The 25,273-nt window shown below is 37.3% G+C and overlaps 2 protein-coding genes across 2 annotated transcripts in view; one reads left to right on the top strand and one right to left on the bottom strand.

Moving 5' to 3' along the window:
- Positions 1–5,936: 5,936 nt before the first annotated feature.
- The window catches only part of LOC115233524 (headcase protein), a 133,967-nt gene continuing 114,630 nt past the window's right edge, over positions 5,937–25,273 (bottom strand). The window contains exons 3-5 of the mRNA XM_029804006.1: positions 8,013–8,201; positions 7,313–7,498; positions 5,937–6,828 (exon numbers count right to left, since the gene is read on the bottom strand). Of these exons, the coding sequence (XP_029659866.1) occupies positions 6,655–6,828; positions 7,313–7,498; positions 8,013–8,201 (549 nt within the window). The 3' untranslated portion in view covers positions 5,937–6,654. The remainder of the gene's footprint in view (positions 6,829–7,312; positions 7,499–8,012; positions 8,202–25,273) is intronic.
- On the top strand, positions 15,710–17,743 carry LOC115233526. Its single transcript, XM_029804008.1, has 3 exons — positions 15,710–16,110; positions 16,821–17,020; positions 17,199–17,743. Exons 1-3 carry the CDS (start codon positions 15,917–15,919, stop codon positions 17,366–17,368), a joined length of 564 nt encoding a protein of 187 aa, XP_029659868.1. The 5' UTR covers positions 15,710–15,916; the 3' UTR covers positions 17,369–17,743.

The following is a 25,273-nucleotide window of genomic DNA, read 5'->3' as shown; positions in this document are numbered from 1 at the left end:
TATATATATATATTTCTTCATCTATTTATTTATTTTATATATCGAATTATTTAAACGAACTTTGACCGACGAGAAAATCGTTCCCTCACGTCCTATAGCCACGTCAAGGCCGCGTGAAAGGGTTCCGACGAACAACCGATATAATATTACTATAATTAGTACGTAATAAAATTTTTCCTCTCCTTCCGTCTAATCGTCTCCGGACATTCACAATATGACACAATAACCTATCACTAGGGCAATTCGTTCGGCCGTCAACCCGATTTGTTTGAAAACTCTACTCCGACGCGATCCACCTTGGATCCGGCGCGTTTTCTTGCCGAGACCGACCGTTGTTTCCGGTATAAAGCTCTTTTTTCCGGCCTACGCATTAAAGCGCATATCGCGATTTTTCCCAAGATCGAATTTCTATTTCAAGGCCGACGTTTCGATCTTGGCCGAGTCCCTTGATTCAAGGTCAATTGGCGTCGGAGAAGAGTCCTCGAGTCGCGCTCGAGGCTTTTTGCAACCCCGACACGAAGCTCAAGAACAGAATCTCGCCTTCAACCCTTTCCCCCCCCCCCTCGCTTACTCCCTCTTCCATCTTTTCTTTGGACGCCGGGCGAACGACCGACGGAAACGAAAGAGAATGTCTTAACTACGAGAAAACCGTCGTTTATATAAACTTACTATTTATCGATGATTCAAACCTTCTTTTCTTTTCAATTAATGACTATACACTAAACTCTATTCATAATTCAACCATTCATAACCTCTCTATTCCGTCACGGAGACTCAACCACCCCCTTCTTCCCTACTCTTTCCTATTCTCTCTCTCCCCCCCTTCCCCCCGCCCCATACAAACGTGCCACGAACGCGCTATTCGGATTATATAAAATTCACAAACGCGGGATATATCGATTACTCGGTACACCTTGGACCGCGAGAAAGACGGCATCTGGTCGACGATATCTCGAGGCTCGAGCGGTGAAGTCGTTGACAAGGTCGCCGCCACCCTCGTCGGTACCCTAGTCGTCCATATAAAAACACTGATATACAAAACGTTCACTAGATCGACGTTAAACGTCGGCGAACACGGCGCGACGAGAATAGTGTATAAATTTATGCGTAAAAATACACGAACGTTTCAATACTCCGCTGACACGTGGGGATGCTCTGTTGCTTATCATTAGCCTGACTGCTGAGAATTTTTTTAATATAATAGCGAAATTTCTCGCGAAAATATTCTCGATAGCGCAAAATGTTCGATAAGACGCCATGCAGTTGTCGGCACGATCTTTCGATTGCTGCACATGTAAAAGGTTTCTGAAAGATTTGACATTCAAAATCACTGGTAATATACTCATATGAGGTTCCAGACTAACAGTTGCTGGCGCGTTAGAAGCGTTTACGGAACACCGTCCATATATTGGATATGACTAGCTTTCTGGATACAGGATATTTGAGATTTATAAACTTTAACTTGCCATAAGATGCAGAACTTTTTTTTTTAACGGAGTCGAACAACGGTCTCATTCTCGATTTATTTTTGTCATCCATATATTATTTTGATATATTTTTTTTATATATTTTAAACTATAGAAATTGATTAGTAGATTTTTCATTCTTCCATCGTATTTCTGCATCAACTAACATAATGATGTATCGGCCAGTCTGCAATTAAGATATATCACAGTGCTGTGCTCTATATGGAGCTTATTATACGAGGAACCCCATAAGTGTCAAACTCTTTCTCTAATCTTCTATAAGGGTCGCGATGTCTCTTTCAAAGATTGTCATTTTTTCCGAGATTTATTAAAAGATTCGACATTGGAAATCACTGGGAGATGTATTTATCTGAATGCCAAACCTTCACGTAAATCCTACTTTTACATATTTAATAGCCTTCGGAAAGCAATGCGTTTCCAAACTCGAGTTCTTGTACTTGTCTTTCTATCTTCGCGTTGATCATTATGTCAGGCGATCAAATATCGAGCGATTTTACAGCAACTTTAGAGCAGCGAAACTTCCGTAGCTTCTCGTCGCGCGATTCCACCCACGCCGTCGATGAAAATAGCAAAAGTACAAAATCGCTATAGTAATTATCCGAATAAAAAAGATTAGCCTAATGTGTAACGTTAACCTTATCAACTACGGAGCTAAGTGCGTCGTCGTGCGTCGACGCACGATCGATGATAAAAAGACACTTGCTGTCCTCTTAGAAAAAAAGCAGCTACGGCACCGTCATAATGAAAAAGTTATCCTTTTTCACCCTCCCTTCTACGCGGCGATTTTTCTTGTACACAGTATCTGCCGTAAAGTAAACTCGTCGTTTCTCTACGTTCCGGGAATCCGCCGATACCAGTTTGGTGATTCGAAAGAATCCAATCTGGGTTTCTCGTCTGCGTGTTTGCGCATGAAATTATGACAGAAAAGAGAATACTAAAGATGCTCCAATCATATCGCGTATTGCCGACTTCGTCTTTGATCTACGATCGCTGATACGTCAACGTGTAATCGATCGTTGCCGCAAAATTTTTTTAATTCATTTATTTAGAAAGTCACTATTTTCCCTCGTGAAATATGTACTCTATTTGTCTTATTTCCATTATTTTATTTTTTTTTTTCGTTAGCCATAAAACAAAACAAATCTGTTAAAATAAATAAACGTTATATGTTACTTTTTCCATATGCTACAATATTCTTAAATTATTTTCAAATTCAAATATTCTCAAGTTTTCTATTACATTCAATAGATACAAAAAGGAAGAAAAAAGAATCGCGAAGAACAAAAAAATCTAGGATAATCGTATAATTACAAGGTGCTCCTTCTTTCTTTATTACGAGTCTACGCAACGATCGCGTGAAATGGTCTTGATCGCGTGGATCCATGCAAAGCCGCGATAAATAATTATGAGTAACTTTCTGAAATATCGCTAAAGCCGTGTATTGATCCTCTCTGTTCCTTTCTTTTTTTTTTCTTTCGATAGAGAACTTCGAGAGGAGCGAATAATAGCGCGTACCGCTGACTAATGTGGATTCTTATTAAAAATTGAAAGCAGTAGGGAGTACAGGCGACGCGTGCATCTATCGTACACGCATCTTAAGATATTAAGGAAAACTTCTCGTACACACTTCCGATCGCACAAGGAACTTGAAGCGGCTTAAAACTGGCTGCCGCATTCATTTCAGAGAATTTTTCATTTATCTTGAAAAATGTGCAAATGCATTATTAGTTTTCTTCATAAAGATCAATATTGCATTATAGATAATATTTTGCGAATATATCTAATTAATCGAAAACTGGATGAAAATTATCTTTCGATATAACTTCGCGCAAAAAGGCAAAGGAAATTCGCGCGTTTAATACAGTATTTTCGAGACTTAATTTCACATATTTTAAAGGCAACTTTGAGAACATTTCGATGAACGAAATTTTTATCGTGCGTGAAAACGAAATTCAAGTTCCTTCAGCCGTCGATCGACTAGGCGTACTGCGTTTAATCTGTGTTGCCGAAAAGTAGCGAATTGGATAAAGAACAATAGTATAAATATCAATTGCAAACGAAATTTGAAAGAGGATCAAAAAAATATTAAAAACGCTGCTTGCTTGGCAATTGCTCATTTGGCACTCTGAGAAAACGTACAATCGAGACGAAATGATCGGAGAAGAAGGACTCAGACGCGATCGTCCTTGTCTCCGGCACTAAACGCGCGAGAAATTAATTAATAACGCGGGAGTTTAATTCGCACTCAGAAAACGCGCTGTGTCCATCTCACTAATGTTATTGGCTATCCAAGGAAGCTTTTCGCATCGATACATCCTATAGAGGCGCGTTCTCTTGTGTGCATACGTTTCTTTCTTTTTTTTTCTTTTTTTTTCCGCTTTTCACTCCCCTCCCCTCCTATTTCTTCATCTCGCTCACTTTCGATTTTGCGATGAATCATAAGAGAAACTGCACGACTACTTGAAATTGATGATTTTTTGGTATCATCTTAAAATAAAAAAAAAAAAATTGTACTAACTAATAATGTAATCTGAAAGTATGTGTTCTTCTTTTTGTCGTTTTACGTAATACATATACATTTCTTTCGCTATGAACATTATATATGTAACTAAAAATTGCATATGAAAAGAAATAAGCATCTAATATAACTTTTTTTGAAAGTTTAACAAAATACTTTCGTACGTCTGGAATTGGTCGCATGATGCGATAAAATAAATTTCAAAACATACACTCCTCTCAATAATTCAAATAGTATCGATATAAAAAAGAACTATGTATTGCTTGTATTAAAAACACGTTACTCTTACAAATAAATTAAACTTATAAGTAAAAAAAAAATAATTTTTTTTTTTTTTTCATTTTCTTAAATGCATTTATAGTAAAAACCAACAGATTTTCTACATAAAGATGAATCAAACTAGCCGCACAGCTTCGCGATCTTCATCATCATCTTCATTATTCGCGTTACGCTTCACACACACGGGGCATTATATTATCTCCTATATATACTTCTCTCTCCCGGGCCGTATGGATTAAGTATATTTTTTGTTTTAAATCGAAGTAACGTAAAAAAGGTACACGATCGACTATACTACCTTGAGAACGGTGGGCGGTCTGTTTGTGGGACGGCCGCTATTGTTGGACAGCAACGACCAGCATCGCCAGAAAAAAAGAAGGTTCTCTTCCTCTTCAAACACTTGCTTCTCTCCCACTTAATATGTTATATACACTGGGGCTACTTCGGGCGATCACGACTTTCCGCGAGAATCGTCCGATACTCGATCGAGTGATTGACGACGGGACCGAGGAGCGTTCGCTTTCGTCTAGACGAGAAAATCGTGTGTACACAGCGAGAGAGCGGAAGTCTGTCTCGAACGATTGGTTTCCTCTTCTGATGATTTACTTTATTTTACGACTGGCGCGCAGCGAATCGATAAATTTCGTCCGTCCTTTGATAACGTTCCCTGTCCCGAATCGCGGAAAGTCGCGACGCGCGCCCGATCGAATCAACGTTGAAACTCATCGAATGAGTCACAGATCCTTAAACAAAATCAACATGGCCGCCATAAATGTATAAACTAATAAAATGTAAAAAAAAACAACGTTCTCGATTTATCTAAGTAACAAACGATAGTTATTTCTTTTTTCATTCCCTCTCAATCTTTCCTAGAAAGAATAGCCTTTTTATTTCTATACACGACGTTTATAATAAAGGGAATCGACCTATTTTTTTCGCGTCTAATATTGTTTATATTCGCCTAAATTTATTTTTTGCATTATAATTTTTCTTTAAAGCAATTCAACTATAAAACAGGAGACGGCGAAATTGTTATACGACATTTTTGAAATGGGCTAAGACGATTCTGCTTTGCTAGTCAAATTATGTATAACTCTTTTTTTTTCTATTACAATGCTTATTTTCAAACGCAACAAGAACGTTTTTATCCAATCTATTTAAGAAAAAGCCACAATATTTTATAAGCCTCTTGCTCTTTCGCAAAAAATATTATACAGCTAACACAGGCTATTAACCCGGAACGGAACCCAGCAACGTTCTAAAAACGTTCGAAGAGTGCACTCGTTGCATTCACATTTAACGCAAATGCGAGCTGGCAAAACGAGCCTCCTTACTTTCTTTGAAAGCATCGAACCACCGACTTCAAATAGTTAGATGGTCTACAAAACGTACGATTTACGAGCGGTGTGATAAAGCAGCAAAAAAAAAGAAACGGTTTTATTTAACCAATTTTTTTGCAAAAATTCTGAATTTATCAAAATTACCTCAGCAATTAAGATCTTCTAATTTTTCATTAATCACAATTAAATAATACTTATAACTATCCATTATTTTTTACTTAGTAAAAATAATATAAGCTTTATGTTATAATTATATTTAATTAAATAAAAATTTTTACATTATTAAAATTAATAAATTTTTAAAATTTTTTAATACAAAAAAAAATTTGTTAATTAAAAATCTATATCAAAGAAACACGTTCACAAAGGGAATCGTCAAACGCGTATATTAATGAAAAATTAATAACTGCCACTCACATTTCAACGAATCTCACGATAAATGCCTAAAAACTTAGAGTGACATACGAAAAAATGCACTAGGTTTGCAAACCTCGCCAAACGAAATGTCGACGAGTGCCGAGATTCGGCGTCTCCCGTTTAAAAAAAGATCAATCTAGATAAATCTACACAATCGATATTAAAAAGAAACATCTTAAACATCTTTATCTTCATTAGCGATACGGGAACGCGCCAAGGGGCTCGCACGTACCGTCTCGTTTGCTACCGCGAGATACAAATTAAAAACCCTAAAAGCTCATCCAGAACAGCCATTGGATAATCACCCCCCCGTTCTGATTATATTAAAAGAAAAATTCCTAAGGGATTACAAAAGAAAAAAATAAAAAGCTATATCGAGCGAAATGAAAGTCTCTAACAAATTAATACATACATCGGTGGATCCGGCCGACGAAACGCTCTAAGGAAAGATCGCGGCCCCTCAGTGCGTTCGCCATTGTCAAAAGTTTCCTACGGAATCGAAGGAAGGATTCTAAAGCACGGTCGTCCGGAGCAGAGAGATCGATCTGTAGAAGAGGGGACGCAGATCGGCCGCGGTGCGCAAACGGCGGCGGTTCGCTAAGTTCTCTAATGGTTACGGCCACTGGCTGTAGAGCTGAAATTGCTCGCGGGTGAAACAGGCCGAGAGCGGCTTTACGAAGTGTGCGTCGACTGCCCTGCAATGCGGACAGGCGAAAACGCGGCTGTAGTCCGAGTAGAAGTTTAGTCGCTGATGAGGGTAGATCAGGGGTTTCTGACAGCTGTTGCACTGAAACGAAAACGGAACGATTCGGTGCGTTCATTTCGCGAAATATCTACGTCGAGGAGGCTATGAACCAGCGATAGAATCGGATAACTTCGATAGTTTAATTTTGTATCACACGTTTGAAATATTTGCATATCCCGTTTCAACAATTTTACGCGAGATAAATGAATTTATTAAATGGCTTTAGAATAATGAATGAAGAGAATTTGAGAAAGATTAAAATAAAAATATCAGTATAATCTCTCATCTGCATTAATATCAAATTGAAAAATATAAATACGTTTGCAAAACAAAAGAAAAAATTCGACTCTTAGTTTTAACTCTATAATTTTACAGATAACACGAAATATTACACTATTAAAGTCTTAAAAAATTTTTTACAACCGAATACGAGAGAACGTATCGTCGCACACAGCGATATATCAACACTCGTGAGTTGAAGGGTCAAGGTTTGATCGGATCGACTGGTCACGAATTCGGGACTTACCTTGAGTCGCTCGCTGCAGCAGGGCATGGCAGCGAAGATATCGTAACTGTACATGGTACCGAGGACCAGGCTCGAGCCATCCCACGGTTGGGTACAGAAACGACAACGTACAGGCTGCCCGCCGCTGCCCTCCAAACAACTCATGCACACGGCTGACAAAAATTGTGTGCGACCTTCGACTTTCACCTGAAACCAAAGAACCGGACGTGCCATCGTAATCTTACACCATATGCAGCATGTTGCGGTTAGATCGCGCACCCAGAAACACGACATGATAAAAAATAAATCGCCTGACGATGATTTTAATTTCTTGCAAGATTCTATGTCAACTAAATTTGAAATCGATTAATTAATTGATAATCAAAAAGTAGAAAAAATAAATTTATTACCATTATAGATAGCTGTGTATCTGGCTATTGATCTGCTATAGAACAATAAAGAAAATTTTCGAGAAAAGTTTGAGAAAGATATTTAGCAAATCAGATTAGCATTTTGCTAATAATTAAGATATTATTAAAACGTTTGATAAAAGAGAGAACAAAATCTAACATCAAATTTCTTTCTGATAAGATAGCTAAAAATCTCTCAATAAATGGCTTATTAACATTTTTATATAATTTTTTTAAACTATTTATTTTTTCAACAACAAATTTTGCATTTATAAAAAATTTGTGAAAATCGGAGGTGAAAACACACGTACCTCAGCACAAGCGGGCGAATGTTGTCTGGGTGACAAGAAGAACGTCCCGTCCACCAACGGGTACCTGTCAAAGACCAACATGGCAGCGCGACAAAGAACGCACGTAACTCTTGACCATTGCAAAGCCGCCAATGTCGACAGGATGAAGCATCTGGTATCGTCGTTGCCGTGATTGCCCTCGTCTTCCATCTAAAAGCAAATTATTAACAAATATATTATAATATGCAATTACGTTTCTTCTTGTGTGTATAACACATTATAATATATCATAAGAGACTATGCATATATGTATATATAAATCATACATATATATTTTTCTCGACATTTTTTGGTAAAAATAAAAAACACCAGACTATTCTACGAGGCTTCTAATTTATAAGTTTAAACTCAAAGATTCAACGGGAAATATCGCTGGCGTGTATCGCGTCGAGAAAAAGATTTCGGGATATCTTGAGCGGAAACGATAGCCGATAACAACATCATATTCCTTCGCCCGATCTCGTTTCCGGGCTGCAGGGGCGCGGGAGTGACGATAATTTGAATGCGAAATTTCCCATCTGGTGGCTCGTATGCGCGCGCAAAGTAATAACGTCGGCGAAATCAACAAAGCTCGCCGCTTCCTCCATGCCAGCCTTGATCGTTAAAGAGTTCCGTGAAACGTTCGCCGTAGCCCCCGGGAGGAGAAAAGGACGCGGAGTCCTGATACTGCGGTTGTAAAAAGACCGACGACGAAGGCGGCGGTGAGGGTGGAAAATCCGAAGAATGCAGCGGCATGGATCTCGATAGCGAATAAACTGCGAAGGCGGTAGCTCCGAAGCGCCATAAAGATCTTCGCAACGAGCAAGAAGGGTGAGTAGATGGAGAAAGGACGCGGCGATGAAACGCGTTTTACCTGGATCAAGGCACTAAAGGGCAAAGCATAGAGCGCGTAGCGATGGAAGACTGCTAAACGGAAGTTTTGGTGAACGCGCCTTGAAGGTTCTCATAAGAAGCCAGGGAAAAGGGGCAACAAGAGGATACAAAACGAGGTACTTCCAAAAGATGCTTCAGTGAATCTTAACGCAGTCTTGGGAAAGTCTGCTAAAACTAAAAGCAGAAGCAAAAGTTGAGCTAGTAGAGAGTGTACATGGTAAAAGAACCGAGAAGGGAAACGAAAACGGCGGTGAAAAAAGCACAAAGTTCGTAGTCGGAATAATTGCTACGAAAAAGAAAACTGAAAAATGCTGAAAGCGTCAAAAGAATGGACATGACAAAAAAGTAGAAATGTGCATTTTTACGGTACCCATTGGAAAACAACGTCAGTAAACGTTTATAATTTTAACTAAATAATCAATCGTTACGCTTTGCGAAAAAGAAAAAATAAAATAAGAAAAAAATACAAAAGGATAACAAAAAAAAAAAATTGAATTTGTACATAATTATAATACACTAATATGATTAGTTTTTTGTAATTAATAAAAAAGATATAGTTATTTTAATATAACAGCGATAGCTTTATAGCAACAGAATCATACATCAAATAATCGCACTTTCCATTTATTTTTTAATCTAAATGCTGAAAGATTTCGAAAGATTGAGAAAAATTTTTCATATCTTATTTCAAAAGCCGAGGCCAAGTATCTTGGCTTTGTTCTCGTCGATACGTGACGTCCTGTACATCTGTAAAATTCCCTGAAGTTGAAAGTATATTTCTAGATTGTGAAGAGGTCTTCGAGTACCTAGAGTGACCGCTCGAGGGGCACAATCGTGCTCGGTGGAGAGAGTAGAAAAAAAGAAGAGGATGTACGAACGACGAAATAAACGAAAGGAAAGAGAGACGAGAAGAGAAAAAAAAAATATCGAGCCTCGTTCGACCAACGCATTCGAGGATTCGAGAGGAGAGCGGGAGTCCTTGACGCATCCTCGGATGCTCGAGAGAACTGTATGGGCCACGTACATCCATTTATCCGTCCATCCATCTCGCCGTGAGGATTCAGCGCCAGTGTCGAAGAAATAAATTGAATTGGTACGTCGTGAGTTGTTCGGGTTGTCACATGGTGTGCGCGATCTGGGCATAAGATCGTCGAGAAACACTCCAAGTTTTTACGACTTCGATTAAAGGGCCCGGCATTGTGCAACGTTGATACGACACAATACACTTCCTGCGATTTTACGACTCGTAAGCCTATCGAGCAAGACTGAGCGCGAAATACGTTAGATGAAATACAGGAATTGCCTTCGAGATGATGAAGCTTATTCGAATGCGATTGTACCACGCAGACATAATTCAATTAAGTATTTTATCAATTATGCAAAAACATAAGATTATATTTATTCTACAATTGCAATGATTAATTATTGACATTTGCAAAAAAAAAAGCTCTTTCTTTATACTTGTACTGCTTTTCAAAAATCTAGTATAATATGTAATAATAATATATTTAAAAAAAAATTAATCATAAAATTAAGATATTAAAATTCCTGATCAAAAATTGATCCATTTTTAAGCAAGAATGAATATTTATTACATTGTTATAACTAGATTATAGAATTTATTGTAATTATATTAAATTATGAATAAGAATTCAATTCTCTATATAATTAGTAATTAGCATCATTGAAATTTTTTTTTCTATTACAATGCTTATTTTCAAACGCAACAAGAACGTTTTTATCCAATCTATTTAAGAAAAAGCCACAATATTTTATAAGCCTCTTGCTCTTTCGCAAAAAATATTATACAGCTAACACAGGCTATTAACCCGGAACGGAACCCAGCAACGTTCTAAAAACGTTCGAAGAGTGCACTCGTTGCATTCACATTTAACGCAAATGCGAGCTGGCAAAACGAGCCTCCTTACTTTCTTTGAAAGCATCGAACCACCGACTTCAAATAGTTAGATGGTCTACAAAACGTACGATTTACGAGCGGTGTGATAAAGCAGCAAAAAAAAAGAAACGGTTTTATTTAACCAATTTTTTTGCAAAAATTCTGAATTTATCAAAATTACCTCAGCAATTAAGATCTTCTAATTTTTCATTAATCACAATTAAATAATACTTATAACTATCCATTATTTTTTACTTAGTAAAAATAATATAAGCTTTATGTTATAATTATATTTAATTAAATAAAAATTTTTACATTATTAAAATTAATAAATTTTTAAAATTTTTTAATAGAACATTATATAACATGTATATATAAATTTATTATAATAAAATGTATTATAATAAAATAAAATATTAATAGCACTTTTATACTCTATAATGTTGAATAATATAGGAGAAAAAAGCCTAAATATATAATGTAATCCAAGTATTAACTTGTAAAAACTTATAAGCCTACAAGCAATATAATATTGTAGTAATTCCATCATACGAAATTAGTAAAGCCATAAGTTCCAGTTCCGGATGATGAGAGCTGATCCAGAGGCTCAAAAAGTTAAATGGAAAATAGAAAATCGGGGATCACTCTCACAGAAACAAAGGGATTACTTAGTAGGACTGTCCATGTATTACAGCCGGAACAAAGGATTCGCGAAAGATTCCCCGAAAGCATCCTCTTCAACATGGAAGGGTGCGCGGCGGCCCGGAGCGATAACAACTTTTCGCTCAAAGTTCTTCGCTTCCCCAACGAGGGGTACCAGTTCGTGTCATTCTCCATGCAAGTGACCCACTGCCGGTACCAGAAAGACGGACCGAACAAAGAGATCCAAGCCGAGATGTTCCCTCCAGCGTAAAAATAATCAATGGCGTCTCTTCGAGACTTCATTTCCAGAACTCTTGTGATGATAATAGCCTTTTTTCGAGCCTCGTTCTCGATCTGATTACTTGTGCTTCGTGCATAATCGAAAATTTTTGAGACTTCAAATTTATTGTTCTTTATTTAGCTTCTAATATTGCAACATTCAATTGCAGTTATAAAATTCGGTCACGTAATTGACAATTGGATTAACGAAAAGCCGGAGATTTGTTAATTCGAAAACGAACGATTATTTCCGATAACGTTCGCTCGTATTCTCCGATATGGCGTCTAAGCGGATGCTATTAAAGTAAGACCGATAATACGACTTTTCTCTTCGAAGCTTCCTCGTCTCTTCGAGAAACCACCCTTTCTTCTTTTTTTTTTCCCCTGCACCCTCTAGGGAATCGTAGCGGCATCTTCGTCGATGCAAGTGACCCACTGGCATTCAGGAGAGATTCGAACAAAGAGACCCTCCTCTCCGACTCGTGCTTCTTCTCGCGTGAAAATAATCGATGACGCTACCCGGACACTCCGCCGTTCTCCTTACTTTTCCTTTCTCCGGCTGACTTCGCTTTCCCCTTTGAAGTAAAGGGAGGTCGCCATCACACGGGAAAAACAGAAGGGGAACCAGACAGATATCGAGGCCGAACAACGCCCGACGGAACTTCCTGAGTGAAATTGCGGTCCCTAATATTATTGACAATTGATACGACACACGCCTCGTGGCGCTCCTAGAATTTTATCGGGACCCTACTCGCGAGAGAAATTGCCTTTCTTCTCGGATAGTCTCGTTCAGGGTGCGGAAATATTGTGCGGATACCGCGCATATAACACAATGCATTCATTGCGAGGGAAATGTGTATGTGTTATGTATGCATTATCTAAAACATAATAAATAATTCTAAGACATTAACATACAGTTATAACTTATAGATTATATCAGGTCTCAATTTCTTGTAATGAAACTTTTTTAGATATTGTACATATATGAAAAATTAAAATAGAAAGCCTCATTAAAAATAAAAGGCCTCGTGCTCTTTGAAATAGGAAAAGAAAATAATAATTAGATATATAATTGTAACTAACATGAAAAGAACATATTACTTTCTCATGTAAATTTCGACGGCAAAGTAATGCAAGATAAAGAGAATTTGTAAAAATGCAGCTTTCTAAAACTTTAACAACGTTTTTCTCGGTAGTACTTTCTATTTTGTTCCAATTAAATAAGTTTCTTATTCTTTGCACCCGCGTGATAGATCGATTATGTAATTGCGATAACAAAGAAAAAAGAAAAATGATTGCGACAAATTGGACGTCATTCTAAATGCGCACAGCTTTGTAACAACTGCAAGAAGTGAATAATTCGCCAAAAAAATAACAATGCGGATGAACGAGAAAACGCTTTTTCTAGCATTCCCATCTTGTTGCCTCTCGCGTATGTTATCAGATTTGTGATGCAGCCACGTCACGTATTCTCCCCCGATGCATTAATTATTTATCACTCAGGGTGAATTTACTCGCGGTGGTACAACGTCGATGTATAGTCGGCGATACATCGCGTGTTCGCTTTAGCAATGAAAAAATTACGGCTTTGATCGAAATCTGTAACAAGCATTTTTCGATTTTTGACAATCGCAACGGACAAAGCATTGCTGACCAAACATTCGTGCGAAAAAAACTCGTAAAATAATACGCGTCATAGCGTACGGAAAAAGCTTTTCAAAAATTCACGTATTAAAAGGCAGAAATATTGCACAAGCTAACAAAATATTTTACAAAAATGATAAGATTATAAAAAATAAAAGAACTTAAAAAGCTTTATATTTCTTGATAAAATGGTCCGATTAGATTTCGATAGCTATCGACGAGACACCTTCTATTGTAACATTGTCATCGATAATGTTAAAAAGGGAGACAGTAGAGCTTTCAGTTGCCCTTTTGTTCGGAGTCGATAAGAATAGGACGCGATACATACGCGTGTATTCGTATTATATATATATATATGTGTGTGTGTGTGTGTGTGTGTATGTGTGAAAGGTTTTTCGTGCATATCGCGAGAGAATCAATAAGCACGTACGAGTCGCTGTATACCTTGTCAAAAAAGCCCTTCGCGATTCGCAAAAGATAACTACCCATGGGCGAGCTCCCCTCGCGGATTATAGGCGGAATTAAAATGGGAGACGTAGGCCAGATGAAAAGCCCTTTTTTCGCGTGCGTTGACTCTCGGCTTCGTTTATCCGTGAGCTGATGGAGTTCAGAGATCCGAAATTCGGCAGGAGAGTCAAGTCTAAAACCGTACGCATTGCGAACAGACACGTTGTCGCTTTCATGTTCCCTACCTGTGCGCAGTATCGATAATCATCTACAATCTAGAACGTATTAAAGAGACGCGATGAGGTTTCGAATTACAATAGTCATGTCAATGCCATCGGTATCATAGATCTGATAAAGTACTGCAATTATTTCTATTGCACTCATTTTACATATAAAAATCATATTTAAATTTCTTAAATTGCAGATAAAATTTATACAAACGTACACAAGTTCACAGAGAAATTTGATGGCAAATTATTAATTTCTTTCACGAGATGTTGATTCATAACTTTGAATGAATGATTCAAGATTATTAAAATTAAAGATATAATGTAAACTAATTAGTTTACAAAGTTAATATTCTTTGCAATAAGAGCTTATAAAATTTATATTAAAATCTTAAAAATAGCGGTGTCTTTTGTGTGTATAAACTCTTTTAAGTATTCCAGCTTTGAAGTCTTCAAGCTACATAATTAAAGTACGAAACACTTCAATAAGTCTTCTTACTCGAGTAAGCACTGGAAAAATATTCGTTAACGAAACAAACATTAACGAGACAGAGACTAATCAAAATTTTGAGATAAGATGAAGATGCTGCTATATTATTTCGAATTTAATATCCAGAGAATCGCTTGGTTGGCGACTCACTGATTTGTGAGAACGAGGGGAAGATGATCCCAAGTTCCGTTTGGGAACAAAAACGGGATGGCATTCAAAGCGCTTCTGCTTCACCGCAATCTGGGTTTTAATTATAGAATCGAAAAATTAATCTGGATATAAAGGACGCTCTCTCATGCTCTCTCTTTCTCTCTCTGTGCTTCACGAAGCACGTAAAATGAAAAACCGCAAAACGCTCAAGAACACTTGTAATTTCACTTCTTTCGCGATTGTAATACATAAGATAAATTTATGGGAAAAAAGAAAAAAAAAAGATTTCTGTCTCAGTCGCAAAACACGATTTTACCTCTATCTGCATATTTTATCGATCGGTAATAATGACGATGACTCTAAATTATCGCTAATAAATTAGTATAAAAGCGTGTACAGACATCGGCCAAGAACGTGTGTTATAAATTCTGCCGTTTTATCCGATTACACGATTACATATCGCGACCGATATACATGCTCGCGCGAAGGGCGAGAAATTAAAACTAGCTTCTCTCGCGCCAAAGGCGACTTCTCTCCTACGGGGATGCACTAAAACAACGATCAACGTAAATTCATACGACAGATTCTCGCCCAAGGCGAACCACCCCTAACCGTGACTATCCATAAAAATCTCTGTCCCTTCCACTAAAGAAGATTGCAACGACGTTCAGCGGTACCAGACACGACTATATATCACGTCCCGTCCCACGATTTTCGAATATCGCTGAATATATTATAATATAATATAAAATTCATACAAAATATATTTCGATAAATTTAAAATCTTTAGCGATTAAATATTTTTATCTACTTCCAAATAATATTTTATATATAAATTCTGAGCTCGATATGCTAAAGTTCTTTATTACTATGCTATCTATGATATATTTTAAAAGTTACAGCAAATATTTACTAAATATGATAGCATAACCAAGTATCTTGACTAATAAATGAAATTCATTGTTCTTAAAAGCGGATCACGCTCTTTTGGTACATCCTGTAGAGAATCTAATGTAGAAGAGAGAGAAAGAGAGAGAAAGACGGCTCTTCCAGTCCATATAAATCAGCCATGCGTCGCTGAAGAGGTTAAGAGGCTGGATTCTTGCCATGTACACCGTACATGTCTGATCCAACAGTGCTAAAGGTCGAATCTACATGACTAAAGCGAGAGAGGCACGGGGTTGTTTCATCCCCGCAGTACGTCTTAAGGAAGAGGATGGCCGAGGGGAAAGAGGAAATAGACGCCCCTCCTGAAATTTATCGCACTGCGTCGTTGGCGCAGTTATGCGAAGCTCCTCGCGGCAGGAGGCGCTTGTCATCGACCGTCTCCATCGTCCTCGGGTACTTTGTTTTAGCATTCCGCGTCCTTTGTTCTTTCATAAGAAGATTTGAAGCCTCATCGTCATTCCAGTGAGTACGACAACAGCAACGTTCCCTCTTGTTCATCAAAGCCGAATATATCGATTTTGTGATCAAAATACTTCTAATTATATATATGATGTAATAATTTGATTGTAATGTGTTCATAAAAATAACAGAAAGAGAAAAAAAGTGAGACAGATTGAATGTCATCAAACCACTGTGATTATCTGGAAATAATATTACCTATACGACATATTAATTGGATGTAACTTTGTTGCAAGAATCAATAAATTCGACCCTGCGCGTATCTGAGGATTAAGTAAACAAACTACTACTGTTGCAATTTCAATTCTGATGTAATTATATTAAACGGCTTAGCTATACAAATTGTTCTTGCGTTAACAAGATTGCGAGCAAACTCACGCAAACATAATAGAATTCCTGTTTGTGATTGTCTGATGCTGGATATAAACGTCGAGGTCGGACCATATTCTTCATTCCTGATTCAATTCTTTTTAATATTTACAGATGTAAAATATGAAGCGTAGAAGAAAAATGTAAATTTAATGCCAGATAAAAAAAACATAGATATGAAGTAAATTACGCAGCGGAATAAATTCGAAAACTGCAAAGCAATATAGTATTAACTTGTGACAGAGAAAAGTATAATTAAAGAACTTGAAAAATAAAAAGAAAAAATAATAATAAAATGTATATTAAATGCCATTAAAGAATTTTATAATTTATTTCATTTTAAGAGAAATCTTTCTCCAGCCATCGCCTTTATGCGGCACGACGCGTGTTCGACCAAAAACTACCGAGAGGAAGACGAGTATCATCCTCGAGGTCCTCCAAACTCCTCTTCGTAAGCCTAATGTGCCCAACCGACTGGGAGGAGAAAATGGAAGGCACAACTTAAGTGTCTCTCAGAGTGAAGCCAGACAGGGCCGCGTTCAAAGTGAGCACCTGAATGCATTAAAACACCCGGGCCCTTCGTTTATCAAAATAACTCAAATGGTTGAACTATCAATGCACATTAGATGTAAAAAAATATATTTATATATAACATATATTTTTATATTTATATATAAACGCTTTTTATATTAAATTTTTTTTTCTTTATCTTGGATTCATAGGACTTTCCGAAGTCGACTACGCGAACATTTATGCCGGCCCTGAAGTAAGAACGTCCTCTTGGGCACGAGGAAGAGCTTTCGAGGAAATTGTGGTCCGGGCCTCGCGTAGTAAGCACAGACTGCGAAGCAATCGTCCTAATTGCCGGCGGACTAGTCGAATGCAAAGTTAATCATTCCAGACGGACGCGTTGCTTCGCGGCGATTCGTCGAGTTACCACTATAGAACGAACCGATCTAGGTAATACGCCTTGATTACTTCTGCTTTTCGTAAAGATACCACGATATGAGAAAAAATAATTTATATTAAGAATAAACTTTGTAATACCATTCTTAGATCGATGGAACTATTCTTTCATTGTGTATCAGATTTACATTATGTTCGATTATTATCAATATATTAATTTTACTTTAATCTTGACATTTTCATTCATACATTTTACATCCCCGATTTTCTCCAAAATGCCGCGTTGAAATAATCTAGAATAATTAAAAGCACGATGTGTGTGTAATAATTAATCTCTTAGAGATGACTTTCCCTCCAAAGATCAAATATTTCATCGTGTGACGAGAATAAAGAACACTTTCGCAAGATCAAACGGCTCAAGCTATTCGTTGACAAGGCAAAGTACGCGCGCGCAAATATGCGAGACATCTTCTCTGTCATGCTGTAATTTTGTGCACTTGACATTAGATACTAATTGCGGCGACAGTTAGCGCGCCACGCGCCGTGCGAAATTAGAAGGAAAATTATAAATAACGACACGCGGCCTCGCGTGCATCCCGATAATGTAAAGGAGGCGTGGAAACGCGATTCCGACCCTCTCGCCGGGACCCCACGAGACTGCCTAATTACTCGTTTAAGATAAGATTTTCATCAAACCTTTAGCGGACGGTGTGATTAACGGCGCCCTTAAAGAGCCGAACGACACGGGGACGAAATCACTTCCACGATTTAGGGGTGGCACGCTTAATTCGCTCGCTACGCCACCCGAATATCGTCGCCGAAACAAGTGTCGATAAAATCCGCGACGAGAGATACACGAGAAAAATCTCATACCATTGTAAATCATATGAAAAATTTACAAGTTTCTCTTTGCAATAAAATTACGAGCACGTCTCAATATGATTGCACATATATAAATAATGAATATTGATAAATGGAAATAAGAAATCTCTCTCCCGCGAGGAGTAAAATGATCAACAATGTTCCAACTCGCCCCTTTTCGACCTACCCTCTCGTCTGTGTGCGGCAGTAAATTCAGATCTTATAGCGCATCATTTATAATTTAGAATGAACAAATTGCTGCGTTGCGCCACCTTTCTCATGTAAACGCGTTACTGCCCACGGCATGTTTATTTCCGGTGGGATTCGCGCGCGCGTGCAAGACGGAACGCGCGAGAAGCCGCGGAACCCTCGTCTGTCAAAAATTCTTATCGCGTGAATAAGTAAGAACGACACACCGAGTAGGGCGCGGGCAATCCTCCGAGCAACTTCGTGCTTCCATTAACGCGCGTGAGGAGTTATATCGCCCTCCTTCGCACTTTCGTCGCCAGAATGACGCGAGGGAATGCGTTCGCTATTTCGCGCTTGATTTCGCGAGAGAATGTAGCTTTTAGATAAAAATTACATCACAGCCATTTAAGCCGTCACACTCTAAAATTAAACCTTTCTCACATTAACCCGAAATCTAACATATGAAGTTCGATTCTGCAATTTATCGAAGATACAAGTATTTTATAAATTAAATTAAATATTAAGAATGTCTGTCTAAATCAAATTTTTTCAATAATATAATTATTAAAGCGCTAGAAAATTATTAAAAGTAATATAAAATCTTATGCAAAATATATGTATATTAAAGTAATAAAAAAATATTCTAATAAAATATTCCATTATGAATATAATAATAAAAATAATTTACATCTTATGACTTCTTTCTTTCTTTCTCTCTCTACTAATTTTAATAACGTGTATAATAGTTTTTACTCTCTCGAGTTTCTTAAATATTTGTTTAGTTGTTATACTTGTCGCAAATAAATATAAAAATAATTTTAACGCTACAGTTCAATAATGGCGAGATTTTGAGAGATGAAAGGAAATGGAACAGGAGAGGAGAACACGAAGGCAAGTTCTCTTTGTCCGATTCGATGAAAGAAGTCGAAGAGGGAACCATTTTGTCGTCCACTTGAAACGGAATTCTCTAGGAGGGTCGCGCCCCCTTCGGAAACGAAACGAGCGAATGTGGGCTAACGAGATTCACGTTCAGGTGCCCAAACACAGTTGGCAATTTCCTCGAGTGATCGGTTCCTGATTACGGGGCGTGTTCTATCCCTATGATGAAAGTAACACGTCGAACCTGTCCTCCCCACGAGATGCATCGCGAATGCCGGCTGGTCCCGACAGCTTTGTTCAACGAATCTGCGTCAGAGTTCGGGTACACTCCTCATCCGAAAATCGTGCTTTCCGCGACCGAGATTTTATCGTAACGCTTTCATCGACTACTCTAAACGTTACTTATCGCAATGCGATTTCCTGCACGCACGATAACATTCATCCTGTTCGATCGAGTTTGATAGCGCCGTGAGAGGCACTCAAAATTGATGAAAAAACCTTTGGCGAGATCAAAAGATATTCCAGTATTGCGAGACGGCAAGGAAATCAAAATAAAAAGCAATTTTAATTCAAGTTGAAAAGCAAAATTTCGAAGATTGTAATATATATGCCTTCTTGTAAATCAATTCTTTACAATACTCTTTCCTAAAACACATGTAATCTTTACTATGTTATTAGCCAAATAATGGACAAATAATCGATTCTCGTGAAAGAAGGATCTTGCAAAATGTGCCGTATACGCAGGAACCTTAAAAATAAATCAAGTTTATTTTAAAAATTCCTCAATAATAGGTTATTTTTAAAATTCCTCTCAACTAATTCCACAAATAAAATTCTTCAATATTTCTAGAATCATTCAAAAGCAAATATATGATCAAAACCGATGATATTGACGTTATTTTCATGTAGTCGCATCTTTTCGCATCAGCTTTCATCGAGCGTCGTTTAAAAGAAACGGACATGATTACCAGCAAACGGCAGGCAGGTTCAACGTACTGTCTAGCCCTGGCCTAGCCTATCCCGCGATTAAAATTCCGCACGATTATTCGCGACTTCCTCCAATGAATATCGCGCCCGCAAGGTCATTGCACATTCTCCTCAAGGCGACCAAAGAATTCCTTTAGCTATCCCAGCCGCGTGCAATTTTCATGGGAATGGGAAAGCGCAGCGTCTGGTAAAACCCTTTTCTCCGTTTATGCCGAATAAAAGTAACATAGCGTTATATAAAATATTGTCGCCAGTATCTATATATCGCGTGTATCAAAGGTATTTTTTCTAACATTGCTTCTTTTTTTTTTTTTCTTTTTCAACAAAACTTATGTAAGTAGGAATAAAATGATCTCAGCAGAAAGTCAATTTTATATCAGAGTAAAAAAACTTTTAACATTGGAATAGGCGATTAATATAGACGAAAAGTCGGTTTCCTTAGATTTCAAGCGGTTTTAAAAGCTTCATTTACGTCACTGTAAAAAAGTCAGTTGTAGGATATAATAATTTTATAGTAACTTACAATGTAAGCAATAAAAAAAATGAAGTAAAAAAAGCATAAATAGACAACTTGCGAAACCGATAAATTACCAACATTTTCAAACACTTTTGTGTCCACAAATTCCAATTGATTATATTAATTAAAATTATTAATCTTTTTTAATTAAAAGTACGAAAACAATATTGTTAAAAATAAATTTATATCCAAGTTTTTATATCCAAATGCAGTTGTATTACTGCATTTTATACACACAAAGAAAAATATAACATGAAAAATAGCTTTCGAAAAAAAAAAGGCTTGAAAAGCATCGATATAAATAACCAATCCGGGTATACATTTTATTGGAACGGCTGGAATATGCATGTACACGCGATCGAAAAAATATATGACGGCAAAAAATCGGATACGTTCATCGAAGGAATGCTATGATCATTTCTTGTGCATGACGGGTACGTTAATCCGCAGTAATTAGCAGTCGCGACAGCGCTTGTTCTTTTTACTGGCCTGGTAAAATGAATACTCTCGACGCATCGTTCCCAAGCATCATGATATATCGTGTCCTTGTCCTACTCGCGTAAAGCTAAAGAATATATTATCGCGGAGAATGTGGAATATATGGTGCGAAAAAAATTAGTTATCGTTTTTCAGAGTTATGGCGAACGCATTTTAAAAACGAGAATCCTTGTAGTTGATTATCAGAAGAAAAGATGCGTGACTCCTGAAAATTTAGCGCATCAGTAACTAGCAATTATATAACATTTAACACGATACGCGCCGGTAAACTGTATCCTGCCGATGTTCGTATAATTATCTGCCTTTTGCTATTAAGATAAATCTACAGTGTGCGTACACAGACACGCGGTAATTACATTTCTAATAATTAGGTAGCGTCTGAGTTACGCAAAATTAACTTCAAAACCGGTTCACGTTCTTCGGGGCCTGTCTAAAAGTAATTTGCAAAACGAATAAACAACGAACGACAGGCTGTCTGCAGCGGTGACACTTATAATCATTATTTACCTCTTATGATTAATGATCCGGAAAATATAGGTATAATAATAAAAGGATTTTCAAAATATTTATTTCACGTTATTTTAAGAAAATTAGTTATTATAATGTAAGAAGCTTTCAAATTCAAACATATTCAAAGCGTCTTTCTAATATATATATATTGTTTTAAACAAATCGAAGAAACACGATTAACTCACGTATTTAATTTTAATATAATTCAGTCGCACATTTTCTTTGTTTACACTTTTAAAACATTTTTGGAAATCAAAAGTTAAAAAGATAAAATTAATTCTAAAAGATTCGGCCGATGTAAAAGAATTTTCAATGGTCGCGACAATAGTAGCAAAAGGTTAGCGAACTCCAGTAATTTCGACGAGCCTGTCTAAAAATCGAAGGAAAGAAAAGGCGCCGGAATACGACAGGGGTGGATCGTAAATCGTGGTGTACCGTAAAGAGACTTACACCGGCGGCGTCGCGGATTATCGGAATTCAATAATGCGGGACGATACAAATAAATGGAAAAAAATCTATCTTGCCGCCGCCGCACGCTCGACGGTGCAAAATAATAAAGAACTGATGTTAGTGAGAGAGAGGCTTGCAAGATCATATCTTCCCCTTTATTATTCGGCCCAACTTTCCATCGATTGCGATATAATAAGATCCTTGAAAAAGGATTACTCGATGAAAGCAAACTGAGAGAAACTTGAGATTGCAACATCTTATATAATCTGACATTTCGCAATTCTTAAATTAAAATTTTCTCTTATTCTGACTAATAAAAAATAAACGTGAATATCCACAGTCTACTTACGCGCGCAATGGAGATTTATTAATTAAAAAGTACGTTAGAAAGTTATACTATAAATTGCGGCGAAGGATATTTCATTCTCCCGACACGATCTCATAGACCGAATTAAAAGTCTGAAATGATTTCTATCAAAGTGGAGGATCGTAAATTCAACTTTACAAAGATAAAAGGAGGAAAAGAAGAAGGAGACGTATTCGGTGCTAAAACCGCTTGACTTCATTTTATGTACATTGTGCCGAGGAGACGATCTTCATAGAAACAGAGGGAGTAAAAAAGAAAAAAAGAGGGAGATGGCATAGGGGATGCAGAAAAAAGGTACCACTGGGAATTTTTTAGGGTTCCTAAGGACGCCCTTATTTAGAGCCTTAACATCAGCGGGGACTCGGCCATAGGACGCGAGACGATAAAAAGAGGTATATAGGCGAGCGTAAAATTCGTTACGATCGAACTTCGCCTACTTCCGTTACCATCTTAAAGAAGGAAGGAAAGTAATTACTTACGAGAGAGAAAGAAGAAATGTGAGAGGCACTCTTTGATTCTACAATTTTCACGTTCTTCGGGGCCTGTCTAAAAGTAATTTGCAAAACGAATAAACAACGAACGACAGGCTGTCTGCAGCGGTGACACTTATAATCATTATTTACCTCTTATGATTAATGATCCGGATAAATCTAGTGAAAATATAGGTATAATAATAAAAGGATTTTCAAAATATTTATTTCACGTTATTTTAAGAAAATTAGTTATTATAATGTAAGAAGCTTTCAAATTCAAACATATTCAAAGCGTCTTTCTAATTAAAGCCCACAGCGTGACACCGCTTGTCCTCGTTTCAAGATATTGATATACGAGCGTCTAAGAGGGACCGAGGTTTTGCCCGTATGCAACGTACATCAATATGTCCTGGCTATAAATTACGAAATTCAGATAAACCTACGCTCCGCATCGACATCGTGAATTATCGTGAAAACGATAAGTCACAAAGTCGCGTGCATATCATTCGCAGCGCGCGGATGCAAGTAGTAATTCGCGATAATGTTAAATTAAACTCTTACGGATGACGTATTACAGGTTGAGGCAAGGAGGCTATAACGATACCGTTAAATTACCGGTTTTTTAATGCTGCCACCTACGATTATGCTATTTAGTTATAACTCGATGTGAAAAGTGTAAATCGCGACACGATATAAACCGCAGGATGATTGCAACGCGCGATTTGCGTGCACGATCGTAAATCGCGGTATGTATAACTGTATTTTACGAGGTCTTGTAGCGGCTACGTAATACCCGACAAAGTCTATACGGTGTTTGCGTTTGCCAAATATTTAGCAAATGCAAATGCACTGCACTTTCAAGGAGGGATTTATCGTATTATTACACGCAACTGCTGCATTGTCACGCGTTACATCCCTTACATGATATGATCTCATGATATAATCATTTCATGATACAATGTGTGCCTTAGCTTAGCGGAGAAATATTTGACGAATAAACCAAGTTGTCTAGAAGCAGCTTAATCTCCTCAAGTAATCTAAATTTAGAGAGTCACACATGTTATATTATATATATATATATATACATTTGCCGCCTTCATTGCATACCGTACTGCCAGAAGAAAGACTATAACTAACAGTGGATCAGAAATTGCAATTAAAAGTTTTAAAAAATATATATTTTATAAATAGCTCAAAATGGAAAAAGATTTTACCGTTCTTTGGCATCTAACGATGACACTTTATCATTTCCCCTCCATCGATTCATTAAAGATATTATAATAGTGACATCTAAAAGTTTCCATTTAAAAGTTTTGTTTTTTATAAATTGTATTTTTTATTTGAAAATTGTGAGAACATATCACAAAAAATATTTTTATAATAAAGTAATCTAAACTGAAAAAAATATCGAAAAATATTAATAAAATTATATATTACATTAATATCAATATACAATATATTTAATTTATATATTATTATAATAATAAAATCAAAATTTGAGTTGCATATGAATAAAAAAAAACTCTGTAAATAATTTTATAAAAAATCAAAAAAAGAAATATATATATACATGTATGACAGAACTATGAAGAAAAGCTGCGAGATTCTACAAGACAAGCGAGACGTGGCCAGTAGTATCAATTATCAAATTTAGATACAGCTCATAGATCCGCCAATTATCACGACGACGATAGGCGAGCGCGCTGTTACATAGTCATTGCTCGTATCCATACCCGTTCCGTTACAGATATAGCAGCATCAGCGATGCGTGTATGCGCGCGCGCGGGGAGGGAGGCGCGTATAGACGCGAGGCTAACGCACTCTAATCTAGTCTCTATAGATAGAGGCTCCTCAATGCCATTCACATATGCAGCGCTCGCGTGCAATGCACCGCCGTGCACTGCCGTGAACCGCGGACCTTCGGCGCGACGCGCGCGAAAGCTCGGCCTATGCGTATGCAATTACTTACTCGGGATCTGTGAGACGAGAATGGTGCGAGCTACCGAGAGAACTTTAATCGAGTGAAAACGTCGCGGCGGGTCTCTCCCGAGCTGCTCTTAACGATTATTGTAAATCACGCCGGTATCGCGGTTACGCCGTGCCAGTTTAGCCGATTGATTCCCGTGTCGATCGCGATAGCCTTATACAGAATAAAAATGT

This window comes from Formica exsecta, unplaced genomic scaffold (genome assembly GCF_003651465.1).
Source record: "Formica exsecta isolate Colony F162 unplaced genomic scaffold, ASM365146v1 scaffold176, whole genome shotgun sequence".
In the NCBI taxonomy this organism is placed as follows: Eukaryota; Metazoa; Arthropoda; class Insecta; order Hymenoptera; family Formicidae; genus Formica; species Formica exsecta.
The sequence above is the reverse complement of the archived record's forward strand: the minus strand, read 5'-3'. Positions and strand labels throughout refer to the sequence as shown.